This window comes from Anas acuta, chromosome 3, assembly GCF_963932015.1.
Source record: "Anas acuta chromosome 3, bAnaAcu1.1, whole genome shotgun sequence".
NCBI lineage: Eukaryota > Metazoa > Chordata > Aves > Anseriformes > Anatidae > Anas > Anas acuta.
Window position 1 is genome coordinate 20,003,015 of NC_088981.1, and position 27,769 is coordinate 20,030,783.

Here is a 27,769-nt window from a genome sequence, read left to right on the forward strand (position 1 = left end):
CCAAGGCAGGGGTTGTTTTTAGTGCACACTCTGGTTCAGCGTTAATCCTGTTTTATGTTGTTCACACCTGCCGCTGACTAGCAGCCTGCTGATGGGTTGTGGTTTGCACTGCTCTGAGACAATCCTCACCAGCTACAACAGAAACCGATCTACCAAAGTGGAAACAATCCCTCAATTGCTATGCAAAAACTTTAAAAGGGAAGAATTGAAATGCATGCCTCGTTTTCCTTACTTTACTGCTTCCAACTGTTTAAACAAGGGGTTTTACATCTACATGCTTGTGTTTAGTCCTCATGCCTCGTTTTTTCTAGGAATTCTTCTCCAGATAACAACTCATGGAGACAGATGTCATGTACAACCTTTATAAAAGCTGTGTAACTAACTCACCTTTTCTTTTGTGCCTAAGAACATAATAGGCTTTGCTTTAACAGAAGTGCTGAATGTTGATAAAGTGCTCTTTTGTGAACTTTTACAGAAACAGGCTTTTGCAGATCTTCTAGTAAGCTTCCGTTAATATAGTCCCATGAAAATCAAACATTACTATTTTAGAGAACAGTTTTTTTGGTGGTGGGTGGTTTTTTGTTTCATGTTTTTTAAAATCAGAATGCTATGCTGACCTACATATTTAAACATTAAAAAAGGCCATGAGATTTCAACTTCCTCGTTATGACATTGGCTTCATTAGTACATCAAAACTGCTTTACTATGGGAGACAAAAAGGTGCTCTGTGATTAAAGGAATGGGCTTCAAATTAAGTAGTGATAAAATCCAGACAGAATAACAAAATCGGGGAAAAGAAACCCAATCGCAACAGAAACTGTAATGCTGTGCTCACCAAGTAAGTCGTGTGTTGACATCTGGGATAAAAATCATGTGCAACTGTATGGACTCACAGACTCAGACGTAGGTACTGTTACCTACAAAGTCTTGCACCCAAGAGTCTCTAAATAGAGAGGCGGGCATACTACTTTCACACCAACTTCAACGTGCTCTTTTATGACTAGAATAACATAAAAAAGCATCAGAATAATTGGAGACCGAATCCTCCATGCCTCCTTTTTCCTGTTATGCCATTTTGGCCTATTCCTTTTTAGGAACAAGAAAATATAAAAATGCTTTCTGTCCAAGAAGAGCCAAGTTCCTATGTCTCTTCAAACACTGTATGAACCTTTTCATAAATAAAATGCTGGGTGGAGGCCAGTCAAGGCAATTCTCAGTCTATTAAAATTTATTTTGCATCTCATGGGGAAAGACGTGCTGAATGACCATGACCATCCTTTGTGACTTTAATTCTGTATAGGAACACAAGGTGTTTTTATCTGTATAGCAGGATCATGTGCATCAATCAGACACACGCATTATATTCCATAAGTTTTCATCCAAAATTAATCAGCAAAACAAACCAAGATCAAATAATCTTTATGTTCGCTCAGCATTTCAACCTCACTTGCAATTCAGATGTAAAACCAAGGAAAAAAGTGGGGTCAGTCTTACGTTGCCTTACCATCTCCATCGGAAGGTTTTCTACCTCCTCTTGAGTCAACACTACACTAAACGTGTCGGCACAATGCCAATACTGCTTTTAAGCTCACATGGAAAATATTATGGGGGTAATCTTAGTATTTCCTGGTCACGCTCCTTTAGGCAACTCTATTCTGGTGTAAATGTCACATCCTGACAGTGAATCCTTGAACACAGGCTCCGTTTCTTCATTGATTTCTTTTAAAATACTATCAAATCATTCATTTTTTAAATAAATTACAGAGACCAATCCAAAATCTACTAAAATGAATGGCATTCTTTCCATTTAGTTTTGAATCAGGCCACTACCAGGCAAAAGATTTCTCAAGACAGATGCAACTTTGGCAGCAGGCTGTCCTTCGCACCTTGGAAAATCTCCACTAACTTGCTTAACATGGTACAAAAACCCACAGTAATTTTGTCAAACAGCTGCATCTGCAGTCTTTCTGTTCCAGCATTTTGAGGAAAAAAAAAGCCCCGCCCCAGTCATCCATCAAGTGTACATCTAGGCCACTGCTCCCAAGAAATTTAATATATGCTAAAAAGATATAGAAAGACATAAAAAGCTTTCAGAAATAAAAGTGCTTCAGAAGCTGGATTTTAATATTGCCAGGTGGGTTTTCTGCCAGATTACAAAGCTGACTTAAATGATAGGATACTGCATTTCAGAAGGAGCAGCAACTTGCATATTGTCTAGCATCAGCGGCTGACTTGTATTGTTGATTCCAAAGCCCAGCAATCGCCCTCTGTGGGGGGAAATAAATAAATAAATTGAAATTGGCATTCCCTACCAACATCGCTACCTGCTGCCTTCAAGCGCTGCTTTCTAGGATGGCCTCTAAAGGGGAAAGAAAAAAAAAAGTTAAGACTACTTTATTTTGATTATAGTGCTATCCCCAGGCAGGAATTTTTATTTCAGTTTGAATCTTTAAACCATTACATTTTCAGTGATGCATTTTTATATTTACAGTTGACATCTTCATAGAAGAATGAAACCTTTGAGCAACAACTCTAAAGCATGAAGGTTGCCTGCAGTAAGTACTTAAATTATTTTACACCCAAATGGAGCCAGTTGTTTTTAGCTAAAATTTAATAAACCTTAAATCAATGACCTTTCTCTTACTGAAAACCTGCACTTGGGAAAACTAACTTTCCCAAGAAACAGATTTTGGTGAGTAAATGCCAAACAAAGGGCTATTTAAATCTGAACATTTTCTCAATTTATAGCTTGTGAACATTCAGTTCCTAAATTCCCAACTGCTGCCTAATGTATAGAACAGTGGCGCCTTGGTTTAATCACATACCATTGATTTCAGAGTGTCACAGTGATCTCATTGACAGTAATCAATAATAATCCAAAATCAATCAAATCTGCTCTTGCACTACCATTCATCAAATTTGTATATCCCAAAATTAATCGTAGGCACATGAAGGAAAAAAAAAAATGGAAAAAAGGTACCAAAAAAAATTGGTCAACTTCGAGAAGACAATAGTGCATGCAAGCATGCTTCATGCCTGCTGGGGTAAATTAATGATGAATCATACCTTGCCTTCCCAGCAAAGACTCCGAGATGTATTATTTTTCAAACATGAAAACACACAGCAACCGAGGACAGAGGACACACTAGCAAATGATCAAGCATTATTCTATGAAGAGCCATGTTATGGGCTGAATTTCAAATGTGTTGTCAGTACATTACAAAATGCACAAGTACATTACACTATGAAGAACTGCACACTGCAAGTTAGCCACTGCACTTAAGAGAGCAAGGGAGGATAAAATTACTGAATTTCTGTACCAAAAGCATGAATAGATGCAGCCACTTATCAAAAGAGCTGTTATTGTTACCGAGGACTCCTCTCTCAACATATTCACCTGTAATTTTGTCAAGGTAATAAATCCTTCCATTCATTACAGCACACTCAAAAGCACCCTGCTATTTAATTTAAATGGAAAAAAGGCCCAAAGTGTCTAAAACATTTACTTTTGCTAATGTAAAAGTGCTGGCATTTTACTTCATTCCCGATAAGCTGGTGCCAGTGGATGTGATTATTCTTTTCTTATTCAAAGCATATCAGTAGTTCGAAAGCACTCTCAATCTTATCAGGTGTATGAACAGCACAGTTACTGAAAACAGTTTGTACTGCTCCTCTCTCTTTCTGCCAGGCTATCAGATAAACCCAACTAACTAACTGTATTTACACACAATCAAACATAAGCTGTGTCCTCAATATATTGCAGCCTGTTTCTGGCATGCTACAGGTTTTCTGCTTGACATTAGCTGTAACAAAAACACCAGCAGCAAATTAGCCTACAACAAAAATACAGCCACTCTACAGCACGTAACACAAAAAGGAGGTGGAAAAAAAAGAAAAAGATCTGTGAAGAACAATCACTTCCATCTCAACATTTCACAGGTATTTCCGTGGTGTTACTTGGAAAAGAGCACGAAAGCAGTGGGACTCAAATGCATTCGAGACATATTTGACATAGGGCTTATGAGCAAGGAAATAATTTCTAAATGCTTTTTTGTTTATTTCAGTCTCCTGTCTTCTAGAAGCTGTTTCGAGCAGTGAGAAAAAGAAAGCAAAATGGTTACAATGTCTGAAGGCATTTAAATGCCTTTGCTGTTTTTGTCTACAACAAAACTGTGATTTCTCATGATCCAACCCTTGTCTGGTATTAAAATTTCACTAAAAAGACCCACCACAAAAACATCCCTGCCCTTCCAAAGCAACCCTCAGCAACTCTCCTTTTCACTCAGCATCTCAGACACTGACTTTTCAGTGCTAACTACTGAGGAATAATAAGAGATGTACTGCTGCCAAAGAGACACTGCTTCGAAGATCGTGTTCACTGCACACCCACTGGAAATACGCGCAGCGTCTCCCTTCGTGCGTCGCACACCAGCGGATGCAACATAGCATCTGAAGAGTTAAACGCTAACCTGAATCTCCACAAGGCACTTCCAGATAGCTAAATGAAAAGTTCTGGAGCGCCATGAGAAAAGCTGAATTTCCGCTCTTGATTAATTAGTCTTCTTTGGGAGCTGAAGCCTCGGTCCCTGCGCGGAGCGCTCCTTCCCCCTGCTGAACACCTCCGCTGGAGCGGCGAAGGGAGGCACGTGCCACCACCTGAGCCCATCTCCCGCCTGCGCCTGGGCTCCAGGCACCGAGCGAGCCATCCTCGAGATTTGTAGGAGAACAATGAGCTGAATGAAGCCAAGTGTGCAGTGCCGGGTAATTCGGCCGATTGTTGTTTCTCCATCTGTGACACCCCGGCCTGGTGATTGATGGGACAGGTGTCATTCAAACTAATGGAAGCCACCGACGGCGGCTGCTCAGCTCTTTAAATATCACCCCGCACCAAGCAGACCCAAGCAGCTCCTGCTAGAAGAACGACGGGGTACCCACCAGCCCTATGCGGTTATCGGGGATTCAAATCTCACCCCTTCCTGCTGGCAGGAGCAGCTGGCTAAAGACGCGGCATTTCGCGCCACTCCGGAACATGTCATCTGTCCCACTACGCAAACGGCTGCTACGAGGACACTGCCGGGGAATTCTTTCACTGCTGGGGAAGGGAATATCATGTAGTAGGAAAAATCTTGCCTTCGTGGAGCACCAAACTGCCAACGTGAAAAAAAAATCCACCTTTTGCTGTAAGAATTTTGCCATTCTATGAAGGTATTTCGCTAGCCATCCACGTTCATTTGCTGTCAGAAGCACACCCGATTTATTTGTTTTAAAGATGGTACACAGATTTTAGCTTTTATTTTTTATTTTCACTAGATGCTTTTCTTTTTTAAAGAAAAGGGGTGAAATAATTGTGCTAAAGAAGTCCCCCCGACTTTCGAAACTAATTCTTCTGAAAGCTATTTTAGCATTAATACTCAATTGAACAAATCACAGTTTATTTAAGGAAGAAAATACCAACTATAAAACATAAAAGGACATCAACATTCATCCTCCAAAAAGACAGGAACCAAATCCTGCAGCCAATTTGAAGAAAGAAAAAAAATATATTAAAGACAGCAAATAAAGAAAACATAAAAAGTTGCTCGTTCCTTTCTCTCTCTTGCACTTTCAATTTATGGAGAAATATACGATCTGTCAGTAGCTGGCTACACTACAAGCACATACAAGAGCACAATTTCACCATTTTGTTAAGTAGTGGTATTTAGTAGATTTTCTCATCTAGGATTTCCTTAAAGATATTCAGATGTGAGATTAAAGAAGTATTTCTTCTAAAAATATTTCTAGAAACTAACTCAGAAATAGGGGGAAAGGGCGAAAGAGCAAGATCATGCATCAGGATGGACCAAATAAAACCAGCCACCTCCCCACCTGTCCTGGCACCTCTATCCATTTCTGAGAGAATTTCAGAAATGCTCAGGAACAAGTCAGCACTACGTTTCAGAAAGACTTTTTCAATACACTTACCAGTATCTCTGTATCTGCAGCTTCTCAGGAGGTTAAAAACAGACTTTAGAAATAAGGTCTGGTCTTTTTTTTTTTTTTTTTTTTTTTGGGGGTGGGGGGGAAGGGGAGAAGATGGTTTATAATTTTTTAATTCTCTTTTTACTTTAAAAAAATTAACAACTTTTGCTTGTTTGGGCTTTTCTGAAGCCATTCAAAACAAGCAAGTGCAACTCCACAACATCTTCTCATTCTAACTTGCCAAAGCCATCAATCTCTGATCACACCTATTAGAGTCTCTCTGTAGCCAACACTACATTTTGCGACAGCTTGACCAGTTGTTTAAGGAAAGGGTGTGTGATGGAGCAAAGCTAAATCGACACATCTGTGATACTTCTGACACCCCTCAGCATGGCTAATATTAATTTGTTTTCTTTGGCTAGGTAAGTGCTGCCAAAACACATTACATATGGTATGTAGTTCCAATCAAAATGATGAAAAGGAGATGTGCAGGGTTTTTTTTTTTTCCACTTACAGCAGCATGAAAAGACACAGAGGAGTAAGAGACGTCCGTGCTAACTTGCAGAGTAATAACCTAGAAAACCTCAAACCACTTGATCTTAAAGTTTGGTTTCAGAGCACAACCCTTTAACAGAGATCTGTCCTCCCACGTAAGAACTGACTGCAGCACAAATCTGTGAAGAGGTTTTACTCGGGAAAAGGGAATATAATTTTCAATACACGATAAAGGGATATATTTAGGCTATTCTCACAGGCACAGAAGAACCGCATCACATTTCAGTAGGTTCTCATATAAATAAAGTGCACAATTCTGTATGAGGATACTACAAATGGCTTGATTAGACTGAGAAAAAGGAAGCTCTGATTTAATACAGCCCTGATGCAATAACTTGCTGCAGAATATAGAGAGCCTTCTCCAATTTCATGCATAATATTCTCTTAGTGTCATTAAAAACACAACATTTACATTTCTAATTCTATTTTTTTCCTTCTAAATTATTTTGATTCCATTTAAAAAAAAAAATCCATCTAAAATTCATACAAAGTCAGAACGGAGACTCACAGTCAGAATTAGAAATTCAGCAGTAAAGAAAAACAGCGTAAGCTTGTCTCATGTTCCGTAAAAGTACCTGTATCACCCTAACACTGAGGTATCAATAACAGATTTTTTTTTTTCTTAACAAGTCTGGGAAACTGTAGCAAAAAAATAATTTTATTTCAATTTTAAAAGAAGTAGGAAACGATACTCAGATTAAAAAGCTATGCTCCCCAAAAAAAGGAAAGATAATTGGAAATTAGACAATTTACATTTAATTTAAACCTGCTATATTAAGGAACAGCAAGGAGAAAAGCCTTTCTTTGTTTGAAAGAAATACAAATTAATTGAAAAACATTACAAGCACTGTGTAAACAAGCCCAAGAGATTTAAAGCCTCTGTAACACAGCAAATACATAAACTGTTTCACAAGACACATATGTCAAAAAGGCAACGTTCTGCCGTATCTATCTGAAGTTACCCTCCAAAGTGCTACTGAAAAGGCAAAACAAAATCCTTTGCAAATAATAAAGTAATCCTGTCTGAAATAGCAATATGCAATCTAGTTTAGCATTATTCTTTTATGTTTCATAGTATTTTTACTTCTGGATAAGCAAACTAACAAAAAAAAAAAAAGGATTTTTAGTGAGATCTAAGTACCATTGAAATGGAAAGTGTCTTTTATATATTTGTCTGATGACATGATTTATATATATATAAATAACTATACGTAGGAGCTTCCCCCCCCTCTAAAAATAATAATTATATTCTTTAGGTGTAAACACAACTGTGTGTCCAAGGATGCACGTAGATGAAAAAACAGGTCTCTGATGGAGAACCAGAAGTTACAGGGATACGAATAAATGCTAGCCATGTAAATTACTTGGAAGAGGAATTTTTATTAAAAAAAGACAGTATCTTCTATAAGCAAAACAGTGAGGATGAATACATGAAATACTAGATTACATGGAGAATCTGGTATAAAATCAGGTGCAAATATTTTATCTACAATGCTCTTTTATCTGGCCAGCTCATGGATAAGAAAAAAAATAAACACATAAAAGCAGCAATTTTCAACAAGCAGCTGCACAGAGAGAAGTTGAGATAGCTCTGCATATATTTACTGTATACACGCCTGTGTGCATACATGCAATAATATACGTACATTGCACACAATACACTGGAATATGCTATTTACCTGGAACACACACACACACACAGCTATATATGCATTCGAACTCAGAATTTACAACAGACAGAGGATATCCGCATAAATAAAATGTGAATATGTGCATAACATAAAAATACACCTGAACATGCTTCTACAGATATGACTGTACGCACGCATGATTACCTGAGTCAAGCACACTAGTGAAAGAAGATGCACCAAATGTAAAAGAACATGTAATAAGTGGAATGTCAAGCTGCAGAGACTGCTGGTGTCATCCCTGCACTATCAAACATACATATGAGTATGATTGGAGACAGAGAGGCTAAATATTTCACTGTCAGAGCATGTCGAGAAATGCAATTCATTTCTCTCTCATGTGCTTTAGGACAATGACAATTTAATACAAGGCCAGTGGATGTAAAAGAGATAAAAACTGAACAAACTGGCCCAGCATAATCACAGATTTCCTCTAGAGAGCCTGGTAGCGTGAGGCTCATATGCACTTGTAACGGATCAACATTTTATTGTTTCTCCCCTCCATGAATTTGCTATGAAGAAGAATTCATTGTGAATCTTATCTGATAGACAGAGGCTACTTTAAGCTTCAGAAGGAGAGGAGGGAGCAAGAGTTCCTCCTAGTATTTTCCCTACTTATCCTATGCATTTCACTCATTCTAAGCACAAAATAATTATTTCAGATACTTCCTCAAAAGGTTCAAATGAGGATGTTTTCATTCCTACTTATACTTCTAAAGGGGTACAGGAAACCCTCCTGCAGGTCAAGGGTCAGTCCTTTAAAACTACTGCATAAAATGAATAATTGTGCTCCTTATAAATAATCCAGATTTTTGCATCTTATTTTTATGTCATAATTTCCCTCTAACATTCAGGAATAACAGCATAGCATATGGACTGACATATCTGTGAGAATAGACGTCTCATGCTTTTTAGCTACTCTAAGCAAAGTAGGTTTCAAGTATTGTTAAAATATTATCATAGACAAGTTACCTTCTGTATTTGATGAATAGCACCATGTATTTGAAATTAATTGCAAAAGTAAGGTTGGCTAATGAGGCGGCCCTTATCTTTTCTCAGCAGTGCAAGCACAAGTATTTTTCTGCTGGCTCAATATTTTTTAAATGCCCAAAGTGCTATTAACTAAGTTGAAATCTGATTAAAATACGAACACTAAAATATTCACAACAGCTAATGCAGCTCCAAAAAAAAAAAAAAAGAAAAAAGCTAAGAAAATTCTTATCTCTTTTCTTATCATTAAGCATGTGTTTTGAAAAATAATAATTAAATAAATTGTTCCCTACAGATTCTCCCAGTTGCTTTGCTTCCCATTAGCATCTCTGAAAACAGTTTGTTAAGACAATAGTTATTCTTTATTATGGAACTATGGGGATGGTGCCCTTGTACCTGCCTCTGTTCAGAGAGAAATTTGTATGAAATGGGAAAGCTTCAGGATTGTTAGGAAAAGGACAGCGTGCCTCCGGAAAAAAAAAGGGAAAAAAAGAGTACAGAAAAAATGATCAGCTATTCAAGAGAATTAATGGATATCCACAAGGGCTTTGCTAATAACACGGGTTAATTACTGCTGCAACGCACCAGGCTCAGTAAATAAAAGAGCACAACCATAAACACATTAAAACGAGCAACCATCACTAAAAGAGGGGCAAGCCCCAACAAATGAAAAGCTGTCAGGCGGGCAGTTCAGCACAACCCCTTTATACTTTCGGCAGGATTTAAAAAACTTGCCAGCAGTCTATCAAAACCCAAAAACCAAAGACCTGCAACCAGAAACAGCGAAGGAAGAATGGCACACGGCCTGCTGGCCGCCCACAGGGAGAGCGCAGGCAGGAGCTGCTCGGTCGCCCACGCTTGGGGGCTGCCTCACAGCGCCGAGCCGCGCTCCAGCTGCGCGTGGAGGCCCGAGGACTTTCTACTCCAGGATTAACTTTGGGTTTTATTTCTTAATAACAACTTAAACGGCTGGCTAATAAGACGAACGCAGGAGGTTAAAGATCTCCACAGCCCAGGGAGGCCGTGGGGTGGAATGAGGGGCTGCTGCCCACTTCACAAAGAGGCATGCTTCAGCCCACTCCTCTCCTCCCCTTAAAAAAGAAAGGTGCTTCTCAAATAAATTCTGGGGGAATTAGGAGCTATGCCACAATACCTTAAAGAACAGTGAAACTGACGTGAACTCCTTTACATGTAACATGCAACTGCCTGGCATGCACGCAGGCAGACGAGCATCTCCGTGCTGATGCACGAGGGTCCACGCACGCCCATCATACTCACGGCACGACCCACGCGGACTTGCTCAGTACCTCCACAGACCATCCCCGCATCGCGACACGAGAGCGGTTCGGAAAACATGACATACGTGCACCGACCACCATCGCACTGAACTATTTACAAGACACGCCGCCTACGTCCACTTTTTAAACGTTACACCCACGCTGCACAGTCTCTGTGTCTTGTCACCTGTGTGTTTTACCTGCTGCATTGTAAAATAAAAATCTACGTACACGAAGAGCTGGATTTGTTTGTTCTTTGAATGCGGGTGCAAATTTTTATACGGAGGAAGCAGAGAACTGCTGAGGGTTCAAACTAATGAAAGACAGCGAGCCACAAAGGGCAAACGTACACAGTGCACAGGAGCTTTCCGGAGTTACAAATCTACTCCGTTTTCTATGTTTGGCATTCAGAGATCATGTTTAAATTTATTAAACTAGACCTCCTCTCTCCCCCCCCCCCCCCCCTTTTTGGAGTGTTTCAATTGCCTTTCCTTCTTCCAACAGCTGTGACAACTGTTAAAACAGTCAGTAAAATTAAGTCCGCTCTATAATCCTTTAGTCAACGTTACATTTTAATCAGAGGTTGAAGGAGATCTCACGTTATGAACGCACCGATTCATTTAGAATGATTAAACTGACACATATGTCAAAATGAGCAGATATATTTATTGCATCTGTTGGCTTATTAACCATTAGCAATTATTAGTGCTATTGTTATCGCTGAAAAAGCAAAAAGCCAAGGCTGCAGCTGGCTTTAAGTTACTGCATTCTTTAACATGCTCTGCCTTAAAATCAAAGCATACCTAGTGATGGTCAGACAGATGTCTGTGCACTCCCAAAATGTTCCGACAATTTTTAGCTCGAATCCCCTCTGCCCTCACCCACAGCGAGAGAACTGGAGAAACTACTATATTTATTTTTTGCATGCCCTCCTTCGTGTACGCGCGTGCACGTGATGGTATCTGGTCAATATACAATTACTATGAATATTAATAATGCGTAAAACTCTGGGGGTTGCTAATCGAGCCGGAGAAGCAGCTTTGCTGCTGAGCGTTAGCTGCTCCTCTGTGTCAACCCGGCTGCGGACGCCTCCGAGCCTGCGCTCGGGCAAGGTGCTGGGAGTGTTTTGAGCTGAGTTTTAATTGAGCCAAAGAGGAAGAAGAAAAAAAAAAAAATTTAGTTTGAATCTTGCACCGGAGCCAAAAAGACATGTGCCCCGATTTCATTTAAATGCATCTACTCTAAGAGGCTTATCTAAACTAATCATTCAAATTAGCTGTAAGAAGGTACATTCAAGAGAGCTCCTTTGGGGGAGAAAAAAAAAAAAAATAAAGAAAAAAAAAGCACCTAGAGAAGCACCCTTTTTGTCTTTTCACCTATTTTCCGAAGGAGGCTGCCCCTCTCCCGGCAGCCGCGCGGTGACATTTCGGGAGCTGCGGGCTGACCCCACACCCCGGGCCGACCCCACACACCCCGGTACGACCCCAAACCCCACCGGGCTGACCCGACACCCGGTCCGGGCTCCCCCCCACGCCGGCTGCCGCTCCTTTTGCCGTCCCCCAGACGGCGGGGAGCGGGCTCCCAGCCGCTACCCCCGGCTCCTCCCGGGGCCAGCCCGCTTCCCGGGGCACCCCAACCCCTTCCCCTGCACACAGCGGCGGGAGGGACGGGACGCCGCCAAGTTCAGCCCGGGCTCGGCGAGCACCGGCAGCCGCGGCTCCCGAGCACCTGCCCCCCCCGTCCCCACTCCCCGTCCCCGTCCCCGCTCCCTCGGCCGCTGCCCGCCCGTCCCGTCCCGTCCCGGGGCGCGGCACCTACTCTTCCTCGTAGTGCAGGGAGAGCGGCTCCGGCAGGCAAAGTTCTACCGAATCCATGTGCGCCCGGCCACCATCCTCCGCGGGCAAAGTTTCCGGGGGCCGGGCGCTGCGCACGGGGCTGGGTCAGGCTGGGCTGGGCTGAGCCGAGCTGGGAGCGTGAGCCGGGAGCTGGGAGCGGAGCGGGCAGCGGGGCCGGGCGGCTCGGCCGCGCGCCTGCTGAAGGACGCGGAGCCCCGCGCGGCGCTCATGAATATGGAGCGGCGGCGCCGCGCCTCCGCCGCCCCCCCCCGCGCGGGGCGCGGCCCATTGGCGGCGCGGCGGCCAATGGCGGGGCGGCGGGGCGGGGCCGGGCCGCGCGGCAGGTACGCGGCGGGGCCGCCCCGGGTCGGGCCGGGCCGGGCCGGGCAGCGCCCGCCCGCTGACATGGCCGCGGGGCCGTGCCCGCTGCACGCACCTGCACGGACGGCCCCGCGATGAGGTACCGGGGAACGGGGAGGGGTGGGGGGGGGGGGGGCTGCCGCTACCAGCCAGGGCTGAGCTCGGGGAGCGCGGGGAGAAAGCGGAACGGAGCCGGCGGGGAGGGGGGAAAGCGAGCAGGAGCGGCTGTGAAAGGGAAAGGGGCAGAGAGGCAAGTTTGGGGGGATAAAAGCGCCCAGACCAACTTTGCCGAGTTGGTGCCTGCCTAGGGGAAGAGGTTATTTTGCCTCTAAATAACCCGCGTGGCATTACGTGTGTTAGGGGGGGTGTTGTGTGTGTACATCTTGCATTTATATTTTATACATAAATAATACACGCGCTATATATACTCACGTACACCCCTTTTTTTATATACAACTCAAAGCAAGCCTCGCTCCTCGCGCATTACCAAAGGAGGTCCCTCACCGCAGCGCTCGGCTCCGTCTCGTACAGCACGGGGGGCCGGGGAGCACCCACAGGTAGGTCTGTCTGCTCTCCTCTCCTCTGCCCATCTCCATCTTATCACCGCCGTGCTCAGCGCCTGCACCCCTGTGCTGACGTCTGGGTGCTTAGGCATAAATATTGAGATGTGCTGAATAGAGAGAAAAGCTCCAGAACCGATCAATTCCTTCCGCAGCTCGGGAGGGGAGCGTAGGGGACTCAGTCAGCCTGCTTCATTTTAATAGAGATAAGGCTGCATCCGAGCGGTTCTGCATTGGTAAGGTGCGCACAGACCGCTACAGTGTTTGGGGGACTTGCTTCTGTGAAGTAAATGCTACTGAGCTGAAAGGGCAACAAGCGGGTACCCTGCACGTATGCCTACAGAAGCATCCCCGAGCCCAGCTCCAGCACCCACTGCTCGGAGCCAGCTCAGAGTTGCGTGGCTCTGTCGTAAGGAAAGCTCCCTCGTTAAACTGATTTCAAGGAAACAGCCGTACCCCAATTTAGAAACGCTGATTACGCTGAACCCTCTCCCCCATTTTGGAAAGGATCAGTAATGAATTGGGGGTGCAGTGCTTTTTTTCTCTCAAAAGCTACTATTTTTACCCAGTATTACAACTAAGACATTGTACTTATTTTCTAGGTCCAAAGTGTTTCTACTCCTTCCCCTACCCCCCTCCACAGTGAAAACAGATGCAGGCTATTTCTAGCAAGAGAAAAAAACACAGTGGAATGATACATATTTTAAAAAATAAACTGCTTACAAAAATCTTTTATGACTGGAGCTCTACACAATGCAAATTGCAATCTTTTAGATCAAAGCAAACCAGTGTGCACCCTCAGAATGCATGAATACCACTCACAAGCAAGATCGGAAATGCCCTCTCTCAGCATTTCACCAAATACTGCAACAGAACCAAGTCCAAAATATGTTAATTTCAACAGACGTGTTTATGGAGGTTCACAGCAGACAGATTACAGCATTCTGTGCTTAACGTTAAGGAAAGGCTGGGCCTGCTTCATACGAATGTGGTATAAATACATGCAAGTTTAGGAACCAGAACTCACACAGCAAAACTCCAGCTCTGACTACTGTAAAAAAAGCAGGTAGTAAAAGCTTAATTACCAGTAGCATTATGCTGTCTATATTGTTAAATGTGAACTCTATAATTAAGATGTAAATTCGCTTGTGAGCAGTGAATTAAAGAGCTCTGAAATGTAGAGTAAAATCCAAGTCCTCTGTAGAAACATCAGAGACCAAAAAAAATCAGTTTTTATCAAATTTTAAAATGAGGTATTTAATCATGTTATAGTATTAGAACACCCTCTAAGTAACAATTTGATAAATGTGGATTTTTAATCAAATCGGAACTTAAATAATCTGTGTTTATTCTATGTATTTATTAGTATATAAACTCAAAATGCAGTTCCTATAAATTGATTGCCATATGCACATTAGCAAACTGTGAAAATACAAATATGTTGTTTGTAGTGAGTCTGAGTGTCCATTTATAATATATATATAAAATTGCTATTTCTCAATATTTTATACTAAAATGCCTTCAAATCATTTCATGTGTATGTTTTCTTATTTTCAAGTGACCTATAACCGATCCCTTACACATGAGTCATTTGCTAAAGTCACTTCTGCATATTAAGTGCCCTGAAATACACCCTCCTTAATATATGACAGCTGATCCATTTTGAAATTTACCAAAGCACAGGCCAGCTTAATTTCTACTTTTGTGCATTATTTCCTGAGCTGATATATTTATATGCAGGAGCTGGAACACGATGGTCTCTTTCTTTCTGTCGTGGAAGCCCTGCTTTCCGCTTTCCCATAAGTTGTGCTACCTTATTGGCTTGTTCCCCCCAGCGCCCTACACCACCCAAATACATTTTATCTCTCACCATCACTACTTTTTCATCTCCTATCTCTCATGCAAGCAAACAGTTCTCTTCCCTGCCAGTGATGCTGCTTGGCTAACCAGAAACCCAGTGCTGTACTTTGCATGTTGATAAACAAAGCAGTTGGCTTCTTCCCCTGGGACTGAAAGTGCCACCTCCACCAGAGCAGGGCCTGGAATTCCAACCACATTCTTGAACTTGTGTTTCACAGTTACCCATCAGTTTGGAGGGGGAGAAAAGAAAGAAAAAGATTACTGCAGCAAATAAAGTGGGGCTAAATGTAGCTTCATTTCCTCGAGCTTTTTAGTAGAAATGAATAAAAATAGATCTAGGGGAAAAAAGATACAATTTAAGTGAATCTTACCAGGCAAATAACAACATGCATGCAACTGCCCATGTGCACCAACTTACCAAAACGGACAGTGCAAAATCTTACCACAAGGAGTCTATACAAAGCAGTAGTAACAGAGAAGGGAAGGAAAAAAATGTCCCGAGCGTCTGTACCAGTCAAGGGTCATTTCTGAGCAGCATCTACATTTCCATCTCTCTGTTCATATAATTTGTCCTGTGTACAGTCAGTCCATCTTTAAGCATCTTCACATTTGACTACGATAGACATTTCAAAGCATCCAAATAGCCAGATTCCTACAACACAACTACATTAAGGCAACTGAAGAAGTAAGATTCAGTGGCACTTCACAGCAGCTGCGCAGTGCATTGTGTCAAGTTCGTCTTTACCAAAAGGAGCAACAAGTTCAAGTCACCTGGGAAGGAGCAAAAATATAGAAAAAAAAAATCTACTAGCTGCTGAGAATTTATTTGAAAACAAGCATACCGTTACCTAAGATGGAAGTTTGCTGTATAATACGGTACCTTATTCAAGGTATAGCTGGAGAATTATATTGTTAAGTTTGAAATAAACATTGAATTATCATCAAATATGTTGTTTCTCTTTATTCAAAATACTAAAGAAATACAACTCAAACATGCTATGCTACAGATCAATATTAGAACAACTTAGTCACTGTCTACTGGTCTTAAGACTCTTCTGCCTTATGTGCTTGTTACTGGAAGGCACTTGGTGCATCCCTGGATACACTGGTAATGATTTTTAAGAAAACAATGCTACAGAAATTCCGAATCCTGCTCACCTGTTTGTACATAGTTGGACAAACTGTAGCAGGTTTTTACTTTAAAGCCATCTGCTACTTCAGTCAGTATTTAGGGTTAATTGATTACATCTTGTTTTGATCACAGGTAAACAAAAAAAAAGCCCACAAAGCATGACCTCAGAGCACTCTTCAGAACTTTTCCCTTTTCCACAGTGCATTCACAAAGACACTGAGCAAGGCATTTAGATTTGCTGCTATACTCAGTCCTAGCATATAAAAAAGGTCTCTGTGAGGGAGGAGCAATTGCCTTACCATGTTACCAAACTACATTCAGTTCATCTGGTCTCAAAAAAAAAAAAAAAAAACCTCCATATTTTCTCCTCATTTTATTTTGAAGGGCATGGGTATTTAAATGGCTGTCTTCACTGCTACAGGATAGAAACCGTTCACATTGCTAGAAATGAAAATTGTTCTCTTGACAAAATACCTTTTTCAAAGCCTCTGACAAAAAGAAAAGAGAAAAAAAAAAAAAGCTGCATGCTGTCACCCACCAAAAAAGGTCTACTCCCTAAAGATAATTCAGACACACACTTCACTGTGGATATCTCACTATTATCCCAAGCTTCTTTTTTAGTGTAAGTTTCTTCAGAGAAGCTGAAGTGCATTACTGTCTCAGACAGCCAAGGATAAGATGACTGAGGGAATTCAGTTGCTCTGTTTAATTAATACAGGATTATTTCACTTTCATTTTGTGAAGCTAATAATATGACTGGTGGAATGTCAGTAAAAATTAAATCATAAACTAGTGCAGTACCAAAGGGAAAACTTACTTTAGTTATGGAGTATTCCCAGCAGAAATCTTGAAAATCTTATACATATTTACACTGATAAAATACCACATGTACTTCATGGGATACTGCGAGCTTCTACAATCCTTATGGCATGTATTTACAGAGCAAGAGTTAACATTTTGAGATTATACATTAATAAATGAGTTGCAGTTATATTGTTTTCTTGAATGTTAAGTACCACATACTAAACGCAGGAACACGTTCAAGGTCAATGTCCTATTTTAGACCTTTTCAGCAGCTGTGATATTATGATAATCATACTTAAAATATTCCTATAGAAAGAGTAAATTAGCCCTTTTCACTAGAAGGTTTATTATGATAAACAACAAATCTGAGAGAGGACAAATTCAGATTTCTTTTCCTTTTCAATGTGATGAACTGCTGTCCCTTACCGTGATGGCTTATCTGTTGAGGAATAAAAGAAATCCACATTATTCTGCACTTACATTCATTACCTTTGGTTCTTTTGGAGGCCTAACTTATGTAAAAAATACCTTTTTTAAAAAGCGCTTTTGCTTTCTGTTAGAGCCAAAACACACCAGTGGACATCCCATTCTGTCACCTATACTGCAGCAAAATGTCATAGCCCCCAAAAATAGAAGGGAAAGAAGAAAATGTAGCATCAGCAGCTAATCCTAAGGAAGATGGTTTAGCTCCATCTAACTGGAGGATGAGAGGTGTCCCACAGTGGGTCTTTTCCTACTCCTCCAACCGGCCTCCAACCTGACTGGAAGCTCAAGGTGCTAAAAATAGAGAAGAAGATGGAGTGTAAATATTTCCCCAGTGAAAACACCAATAGTCTTTCCCGTGAGCTGACATGAATTGCTTGTTACACTGCCCTAGGATATCACGGCTTGAAGCGAGAGCGCACGTACGCGCACACCCGGAGCCACCAGCCATCCTCAAAGCTGCTGTGCTGGGTGTTTGTGTGTGTGCGCGTTGCAGAAGCTCCTGTGACATCTGACTTCGAGGCTGTACACCTGCTGTACAAAATGCATTATCCCTGGCATGCCTTTTTTTCTTCTTCCTTCCCCTGACTGTCCCCCAGCCCATCTTCCATCACTCTTCTTTCTTTTTCTCCCCCTACTCCCCCTCCACTCCCTTCGCTCTGGCATTTTTATTATTAATGTTATAGCTATTATTACTGTCCAAGCATAAGCTGATCCACAGGGGACCCCGTGTAATTTAACCCCTCAAGCACTAAATTCCTTCACATGTGCCAAAGACACAGGTTTGTTGTTGCCTCCAGCAATATCCCAGGAAGACGAGTGATGGCGGTGTCATATCATCACACAGCGACTTAATCTATTGCGACACCCAGGGAACGGGTAACTGAAGAGATTTACAGAACATGCTCTCTGACTGAATACAAAACATTATCCCCTTCCCCAACAAACTCGCTTCACATGCAACAAAGTGAAGGAAATTTTGCCCTCCTATGGCTCACCGTTTCCATGACTGCTTTATCCAATCCTACCACCACATCAGTTGTCCCACTGTACATCTTATAGGTATACAACACTTATTTCAACACTTTTGTTCTTCCTCCTTTGTTCTTCCCTGGTTCTCTGATTAACAAACAGGCAGATCATGTTGAACTGCCAAGTAAAATATCTTCAGAAATCTTTTATCCATACGCTACATGACTAGAACCATCACTTACATCAGGGTTATCTCTACGTGCTGTTTTTATGTTGTCTGACATCTAATGCATGCTTTTTAAAACACCAGATTAAAGGGGGTACACTTTTCAAAGGTGCAAGGAATGCTAAATTAAATACAGCTTAGCTACAATAAGTACTGACAAGCAGGAAGGCATCTGCTCTAAGTACTGAGAACCAAAAAAATGATCTATTTGTCAAGCAGGGGCTTTCCGCACAGGTGTCCTATTTTGCTATCCATAAATGTTAAGAAAGAATTCATTGCAACATAGAAATGCATGACTGTTCCCTGTAAGACCAAGGTGAGATTCTTTGTCTTCTAACATTTCACTGACCTGGGAAGCAAGAATTTGGTGCAGAATTAATCCTGAACTGCAGACAAATGAGAATAATGACAATGTCTTCAAGTCAGGGTAACCTTCCTGTGCTGGTAAATCAGAGCTTTCACCATGGGAAATTAACATCTCTGGAATAGTCAGAAGAAGCTGGTAACAAGGGTTGGTTCACCTGCTCAAGAGTAAACAAATCCTCCCTCCATAAGGTACCAGCTACTCTATCTCTAGGCACGTCAGATCTAAAGCAGGTATGTCGGTACTGAAGGCCACTACAATCTGTCCCAGTGGTAACATCTAATTTTTCCTTCTGTATACACAGCTTATGTGTGTGTTTATCAGCTGACTGATCCCTTAGCATATGAAACTTTGCATAGGTGCACATTCAGGCTCACAGTCAAATGCTTTCTTGGACACACAAATATGCATAAAAAGCAAGAACAGGAAGGGGTTAAGCTCATCATGTACTCACATTCCCCAATCATTTATATGAAGAGACTTAAAGGTTTTCATGGTTTTATAGGTCCCAGGCGGATAACTGTATATGGTTCCAGAAACTCTAAAGGAAAGGGGAATTCACCACCAATCACCCTTCTCCCAGGTCCTGCAGCTCCATCCAACCAAACATCATCTGGTGGTCTTAAAGGAGGCCTTCAAGGGAGGACACAGTGCATTGATACACAGCGTTCACCACCCCTATATGCTGCTTCCAGTAAAAGATACCAGCCAAAAATACGTCAGTATACACCAATACAAGTGTTACAATACTGCTCTCGCTAGTAGGCTTGTACACTAATATTTCACGTGATCACATTAACATTTTTTAGTAGAATCGCACATTGGGAAAAAAAAAAAAAAAAGTTGTTTGTTGTTATTACAGTGAAAACACTTTTTCTGATTGTATTAGTAAATATAATTAAATAAGACAATATAATCCTAATGACACACCTGAAGCCTTCTCTTATCACCTAAGTTTCTGTCCTAGGGCAGCTTCATTCCTATTGACTGGTCAGTTAGCCCTATTCAATTACTCGATCTCCAATCAATAGATTTAGCTCCATGTGCAATGGCTGAGGTGTAAACATGATGCATACACTCACCCAGCTTAATTCACGTGTCTGCAAATTTATTTATTTTTTTGCTCTAAATTCCTTCATAAGAAAAATGCAGAACTAAGTTTTTCATATTAGTTTCTTCTCCCACCATTTCTGCCCTCATTTCAGGTGTTATGTTTCAAGAAATTTACTTTAATTTGCTTATGACAGAAATTTCTGTCTTTTGCAGATAAAAAGGAACAGCGAGAATTGTAATTATTTTATTCAAGTATGCTGAATAAATCAATAAGACAGCTGCATGACTTTTAAGCAGATCCAGTCAGTATTTTCCTGCAAAAGCACAAATTCAAGGTGTGAACTGATCCAGAAAGTACAGCCTTTAGACTTAGTGCACTTCTGACACTTCTACCACAAAACATCTGGTTCAATTACTGAAGCTGCATGTGTGTGTGGCTACACCTATACACACACACAAACATTATATTCTAGGCACCTGGTTATCTACATATATTTACAGTTGCACACACAAAAAAATATGTAGTAAAAAACGAAGCTGAACCAACATTTGTATGCAGAAGTGAATGGTACCATCTTTCATTCTAGTTATTCTTTATTAATTTTGTCCCTCTGAAGTGTACATTCTCTGTTTAAAGAACTTCCAAGCGAACTGCTTTGAAAGCACACCAAGCTGCAGGATTCCTTTCTGCTTCTCATTTGGGAGCCGGGTAGTACAGCCCTTTCTCAGACAATTAACCTCAGTAGTGTTTCTCCCCCACCCTGGATAAAACATTGCAGAACAGATTCCTAACTACCTACTTCCAGGGAGTACATCCATCTTTGTGCATCTGGAAAAAAGATCTGATACCAGTGCCGTAATACAATATCTCTAGTGACCAGATAACCTAGGAGAATACAGTTACAACTTATCTGGACACGAGTTCAAATAATACTCTCCAATGAAATACCCAGCTCCTAGGGAACTCCCTTGCTGTTACCCGCCTTGAACCCATCATACAGGACCGTGCTCAAAACAGCTGAAGTTTATAAGCATGAGGATGGTGGCACAGAGCTGCTATAATAAAAGTCTAAAGCAACCTCTTCATGCAACTTCCCTAATATTCTCAGGGCAACAAAAGTTTAAAGAAAGTGGAAAGGCTTGTAGAAATAAATTATACAAAAAAAGGGAAAGTTGCAACTCACTCATCTTACTGACCTGTTTACTCCAGATTATCTGCTCCTGAGGAATTAACATAAACTGTTCCAGTCTTATTAGAGGCCATATCTATATTCTTTAGCAGTGTTTGCATTTGGTACACATATTTTCAGAATGCTAACAGTCTTTATTCAATAATGAATTTGGCAGCAAAGCAAGAATCAGTTCCCTTTCGATGTTATTTTCTAAATAAATTCTCTAAACCTGATTGAGTTAGATCCTTGGATAGTACTTTGGGAGATGCAACTCAGAGTTTCTGAATAAAGTGAAGCACTTAAGCAAATCAGACTTTTTCTCTTCATCCACCGAGAAGCCTGAGATTTAAGATGAAAGAGCCAGGCTGCCTTTCTCTTTCCTTATGCTGCAAGGTTCCTTCATTTTCCCTGTTTTCCCAGTAGATTTACTTGTAAATCTGGCGACAGCCACATCTGAAGTCCTGAGCTCTGACTCCTGACCTCGGTTATGTTAGCCCTTCCCTGCAGAAGAACTACCCCTTGGATCACTGACTTGCTATTATTCTATGGTTAATAGACCTGACCTGTGCAATATTTTTTATCTGGCTACAGTCCTATCTCTAAATTCGCTATTTTGAATGAATACCGATTTTGTGACATGAAGTCTGCTATATAATGAAATGCAAACAATGAAAAGGCTAAATCAGTTTACAAAAAATCTATTTGTCAAACACTGTGGAGATGCTCCCAATTTAGTCTGGGCAGTTCAGGCAGCTCTTGATAAGGGAGCTAAAACCGAGCCGTTCCGCTGCATAAAAATAAAAGCATTTGCAGAAGAGAGACATTTTCTTTTGGAGAATCTTCTCTGTAACCTGTAGCTAATTATAAAAATAAATAAATAAATAAAGCCCGATGGATTCTGCAGGAATTTTCTAACAGCCAGGAGCACTGTTAGAGTAGGTAACAGCAAACGCCTCCCCAGCGCAGTCCCCTTATGTCACATTTGCATTTCTATTCAGCTACATTGCCTGACAATGAAGCAAATGGGTCTGCCTTATCTGTACAATTCTGGACAACAGAGATTTCTAAGCCATACAAAGGAACGAGCTTAACATTCAGCACTCAACACTTCCCAGCGCACCCCCTCCCAAGCCCTGGGGGGAATGCAGTCACATAAACACCTGTCCACACCAAAAACTGGAACTGTCACATGCTATCGGAAAAGGAAGCAGTTAAAATAAAAATAAATAAATAAATAAATAAAAAGCTATCGAGACTTTCAAGAAGCTCGCCTGCCGCGAGGAGGAAAACAGTCCCAAGCCTCCAGATTTTAAGGCTTTATTTGGATCGCACCAGCAAAGCCAAGGAGTGTCCCTGGAATGTGAACGGAGATAATATCTCGCCGACCATTTGTTACTCCTGCTGTCCCTTTTACGCTGGTATTTAATACAGCAAATGAAAGCTAGAGAGCCTTTTATCAGGAAAATTTCATATCACCCTACTTTTCATTTGAAAACCTTTAGCAGCTTGTCGGGCTAACTCTCGCCATTTCATCTTGGTACAAGGAAATTTCAGGCTAATTCCTTCAAAATTAATATTGTCTCATCTACAAGTTAGAAACGACATGAAAACTGCGCGAGCTGAAACCTCCAGATCAAACCTGTGTTATGACAGGACTTAAGCCAGTTATAATACAGGTTAGGGCTTTAAACAGCAGGGAAAAAAAGATGACAATGACACAATTCTGTAGACACTTGGGCTTTAGGCTGGCTTTCTGTAATATGTATGTACATGCTCTGTCCTCTTGGCCCTCTCTCCCCACGTCTCCACATACCAAAACAGGCTTCGCGCACACAATCTAGAGTTTAAGAAACCTCTTATCGGAAAGGGTCATACGCGTGTTTATTTGCATGTGCAGATGAGTTGCAATATAAGAGAGCAAGCACGCAGAGCAGTGTGGGAGGATGTCTTTCCTTTTGTCCTGCTTAGTATATCCTAAAGCACAATATACGTTTTGCATAGCCTAGTGAATTTTTCATTGCTAGCTTATACTTTAATTGTCCTGAACTTCCAGGTAAGGTTATTCTTTGCTGTTGAACAAATGCTGAATTTCTCCCCAGAGGTGGTTGCAATGAGTAGTGATTTTCCGTCTTTTCCTCAGTAACACAGTTTTGAAGATTTACAGGCATGAATATCATTGTGTTAACATAAAATGATATTATTATCACCAAAAAAAAAAAAAAAAAAAGGCAGTTAGCACAGGAAGAGTGAGGAGTGCCGAATGCTTACTCAAACTCAAAGGAAACACGAAGCTCCTAAAGCAGTCAGTTGTTTTTAATTCTGCTACTGATGGTTCAAAAGCTGCTGCCTGCTGTTGTTGCTTTTGCATAATTTGGAACAAGAGATTAGGGCACATTCCTCCTCCTCAAGAGCTAGTGAGAGACCAGCCAACTTTTATTACCCTTAACACTGAAAATGGGTTTATTGCTGAGGATGAATGAAACTACCAATTGCCCTGGTATCATACCTCCTAAAGCACTGCAGATCCTTCAAATGCTGTCAGGGTGACAGATCGCTTTTACCCTCAAATGAGCAGGCACATGGCTACAGCAAACTTCATTGGAGGCCCATGTAATGGTACAGCGCAGAACAAATACTCGGTCCTTAAACTTGCTATGATCAAAATGAAACCCAGAACAAAATTAAATAATTGCTACTAATGTATCAGTATTTTAAAGCACTTTTCCAGACCGTAGTGTTAGAAAGATGAGATAGCACATACAACTATGCTGTTGTAACTACGCTGTTGTAACTACTCGTGTCCACTGATTTATCAAAAAAAAAAATTAACTATTGCAGATGGAAGAGAGAGAGGATAGTTAAGAAGAAAAGTAACCAAAGAAAACATTTTCCACAGACTGATCCAAGGTTTGCTTGAATCTCAAGGCAAGTCATCTAAAAGGCTTATATAGTTACCCAAACGAAAATAGCCCCTTACCTCTGCCCCTTGGTAAACATGTGAGGACAGAAACTGTAGACTACATTTTGCTGACTGCACACAATGTATTGCATCTCGAGGATACTCATCAAGATGGCTTCTACAAGCCTGCCCCTTCTGGAGTAGAGTAAGCAACAGAGCTGACCCAGAAGAATTAGATGAGAAATTCAACTAATTAATGAGCCCTGCAGGCAAAACATCATTTCTTCTGCTCTTCGGGGCATTTACAAGGTCAGCCTTTATTTTCAGCATCAGGTCAGACTCACTCGTCTGTCAACATACACAGGATTTTTAAGAGAATAGTGGCCACAGGTTTACCTTACCAATGCATGGTAAGGTAAAATTCAGTTATCACCACTATAAGGCCAAACAACGTGGTGTATTTTGTCTGATGCCCACAGTACGGGAAGGACTGTTCAAGCCAATTCAGCTTTATCAAAATGTGTTTTCTTAATACTACCTTGCTCTTTTGACAGCAGTTTAAAATTATGAAAGCAATATTTCCTATTTAAGAAAATATTCTGGAATGCAACTAAAAATATTCTGGAATGCATCTCAGTTCCCTTATCCTGCTCCGTTGTCTTTCTGATGTTTGCTTTCCTGAGCATCACATGGCACAATTCTCTTCCATCTGCCAGAAAAGTTTCCCAGAAAGTAAACCAACTTCAAGAAATAAATAATCTGAATAGGAGACACATTCAGACAGAATTCAGAAAGATTATCAGCTCACCTCATCTGTTTCTCTAGCAGTATGTGCACTGTTACTATCCAATGGCCTCTTTGGTAATAAACTTGTCCCACCTCCCATCTGCTCCTCTCGCTGGCCTACTGCCACTTCAGCCTCAGTCCTTTCCTGTCTTCAAGATGTCATTCAACTTCACTTGCTCTCCTACCCATTTGTTTCTCTTTCCAAGTGAGATCAAGCATACATCTTTCTATGTCTCTCTCTCCAGCCTTTAGCTTCTGCTCCATCTTTTTAGTAAGTGTCTATGTTTCTGCTCCATTTATCATAGTTGGCAGTATGCACTATGCAGGTGTCAAGGAAACCAAGAGAGAGTTCACTATTCATGATATTGCCTTTTCAGCCTTCTTGTGGCTTGCCATTGAGTGTCAGCTCCTTAACACTAAGCTATATGTTGAGAAGAATGTCTATCAGTTAAAGACAAATTACTTTAAGACAATACAAGGGCACATAAAGAAACAAGGCTGCTTTAAAAATAGACTTTTCCTGTTTCATTCTGGTCTCTTCCTATATTATTTTTTTTTTTATCTTACTTGTTCATTACTTGAGTTTATATGTCATCTCTAGAGTAATTTTACTTACTGGCTAAAAGTAAGCGTGCAAGCCATTGCACATCACTGGATGTCCCGTTTACATGCAGACCTCCATGAAAATGAATTCCTAATACTTAACTCCATGCCTCCTTTTCACATCATAACGGAGTTGTGTTTCACTAAATGTAATCCTGCTCAGAAAGAGAAATGTCTTGGGCTCAGCAGGAGGAAAGTCACAAACCAGGAATGCCCCGCTGCCTTCCTGCAGAGACTGCAAGCAGTGCTTGGCCATCCCCTGAGCTGGCCGGACCTGGGGAGGAGCCCAGCATCACCCCAGGCCTGATCACAAAAGACCTCTGTGCCCACTGCCAATCATGATCCATTGTTTTTAAGCTCAACACTCAATTCCACAAACATACAAGCCACATTCATATCCTGAAAAACTGGTTTAATTCACTGTTGAACCCAGAGAGAAACTTCCCCATAGGTACAATCCTTAAACACAATAAAGGCAATTAAAAGCAGCTGCAGCATTACTTTCTCAATTGCAGCTGTTGGTCTAAAATCATAAACAGAGGGTGTTATGGTGCTTGTTGTTGTTGTTGTTGTTTTTTGTTGTTGTTTGTTTTGTTTTGTTTTTATTTGTTTTTCATTTTGTTTTGTTTGGTTTGTGGTGTGGTTTTGTTTGTTTGTTTGCCTTTTTTACTTCTTTGAAAATACTTTTTAATCTGGCATCTCGAGAATTATGAAATGTCCCTTCACTGTAAACAGCAGAGTACTAGGAATAACCTCACGATTATAAGAGCCTAGCTTAGCAAAGACAGAAGGCTTACTTGATGATAATTCCCAAGAGATATCACAAAGATTTCGGGCCAGGCAGTTCTTTAGAAAAATGCTGATAAGAGATATGGTAAATCAAGGGGGATAACTGACCACAGAAGAAACTACGAATTATGGTAGATTCTGGATCACTTCATGTTTTTTTGGTTTTTGTTATACTAGTGCTTTTTGAAAAATATGATGTAGACTCAATCATTTTCCAAAAAGACAAGTACAAAAGTTTCCTGATACTGACTTGTGATATACATTCAAGCTTGAGAGTCACTACAGTCCCATTTAAACACAGATGCAACAAACTTTTGCATTAGCATCCTATACATCCAACATCAACATGATTCAATACTTTTTAGACCATATGTCAAAGGACTGTGGATATACATCCCTTACAATCCTGAATTTCTGACAGTTCTGTCCAGGCCACTTTTCTATTTTTAACCATCATTATTGTGACAGCAATACAAAAGGCAGAATTTGTCTTTCAGCAACATGGATAAGCAAGTCTCTCGTTTCTGGCCCAGATAAGCATAAACTAATGCATTGCCTAAACTTTTTTCCTTACCTATATTATGCATTCTAAAGAAACTTGCAAAATTATTCTCAAGGCCTAAGAAAAATATTCACTTTATCACCTTGCAAAACTTCTCCAAGAAGTAAAGTTTCTTATTTCTCCAATGCAGTAAATATTATGCAAATGCAATCTGAAATTCAAATCTGAACATTTAGACAAATCGTTTGCTGGAATTTTCCCCTTTTACTAGAAGGCAATAAAATAGATTTTAACCCTCTGATCAACTATATCCCTTCATATTCAGGGACCAGTACACAAAGTCCCCACTTAAAGAAAAAAGTATAAAATACAATTGCTTTACATACTCTAACCTATTTTCTGTCACAGTTGCACAACCTGCTAAGAATCCAGCTACTGAAGAATGTCAACAGCATGGAGCAGGTCAAGGTTACGGCTGCAAAGGCAGCAAAAGTGCAGAACAACGACACATTTGGAACGGGCAACACAACCGAGAAGGCAACACGCGTGGCACATTACGAAGAGTGGCAGATTACAATGATAAAAGGAAGGGATGCCTCTCATACCCTGAAAGAGGAGGACAGCACAAGACAATGACCCATCCAGTTATCTCTATCCTTATTTTATTCCTCATCCTTCAGTCAACCACCTCTAGCACGGGAAACACCCTCTTAAATCAATGCTACAAACAACCCACTTGTTCCTTTGCAGGTATGCGCATTTTATGCTGGTCCACTCTGTGCCTGGCACTACTGAGAAGAACAAATAAATGCAGGCACAGAAAAGTCTGGCAGACTGTCTGTAAGGAGCTAACGCAAATTTCCCTTGTCGCATCCCCTCCCCTTTACCCAAGACTAACCAT

The 27,769-nt window shown here is 41.1% G+C and overlaps 1 protein-coding gene and 1 long non-coding RNA gene across 24 annotated transcripts in view; one reads left to right on the forward strand and one right to left on the reverse strand.

The window, feature by feature from the left end:
- Positions 1-27,769, reverse strand: part of ESRRG (estrogen related receptor gamma) — a 405,024-nt gene that overhangs the window by 152,471 nt on the left and 224,784 nt on the right. Inside the window, exon 1 of one of the 23 annotated variants that reach the window (XM_068675989.1) lies at positions 12,287-12,491. The exons of the other annotated variants lie outside the window; for them this stretch is intronic. Within the exon in view, the coding sequence (XP_068532090.1) occupies positions 12,287-12,342 (56 nt within the window). The 5' untranslated portion in view covers positions 12,343-12,491. Of the gene's footprint in view, positions 1-12,286; positions 12,492-27,769 lie in introns of those variants that run through there. 23 annotated transcript variants of the gene reach the window in all.
- LOC137853542 (uncharacterized) lies at positions 12,633-16,049 on the forward strand. The gene is made up of 3 exons (XR_011094562.1): positions 12,633-12,763; positions 13,127-13,220; positions 13,826-16,049. It is a non-coding gene; the product is annotated as an uncharacterized lncRNA (long non-coding RNA).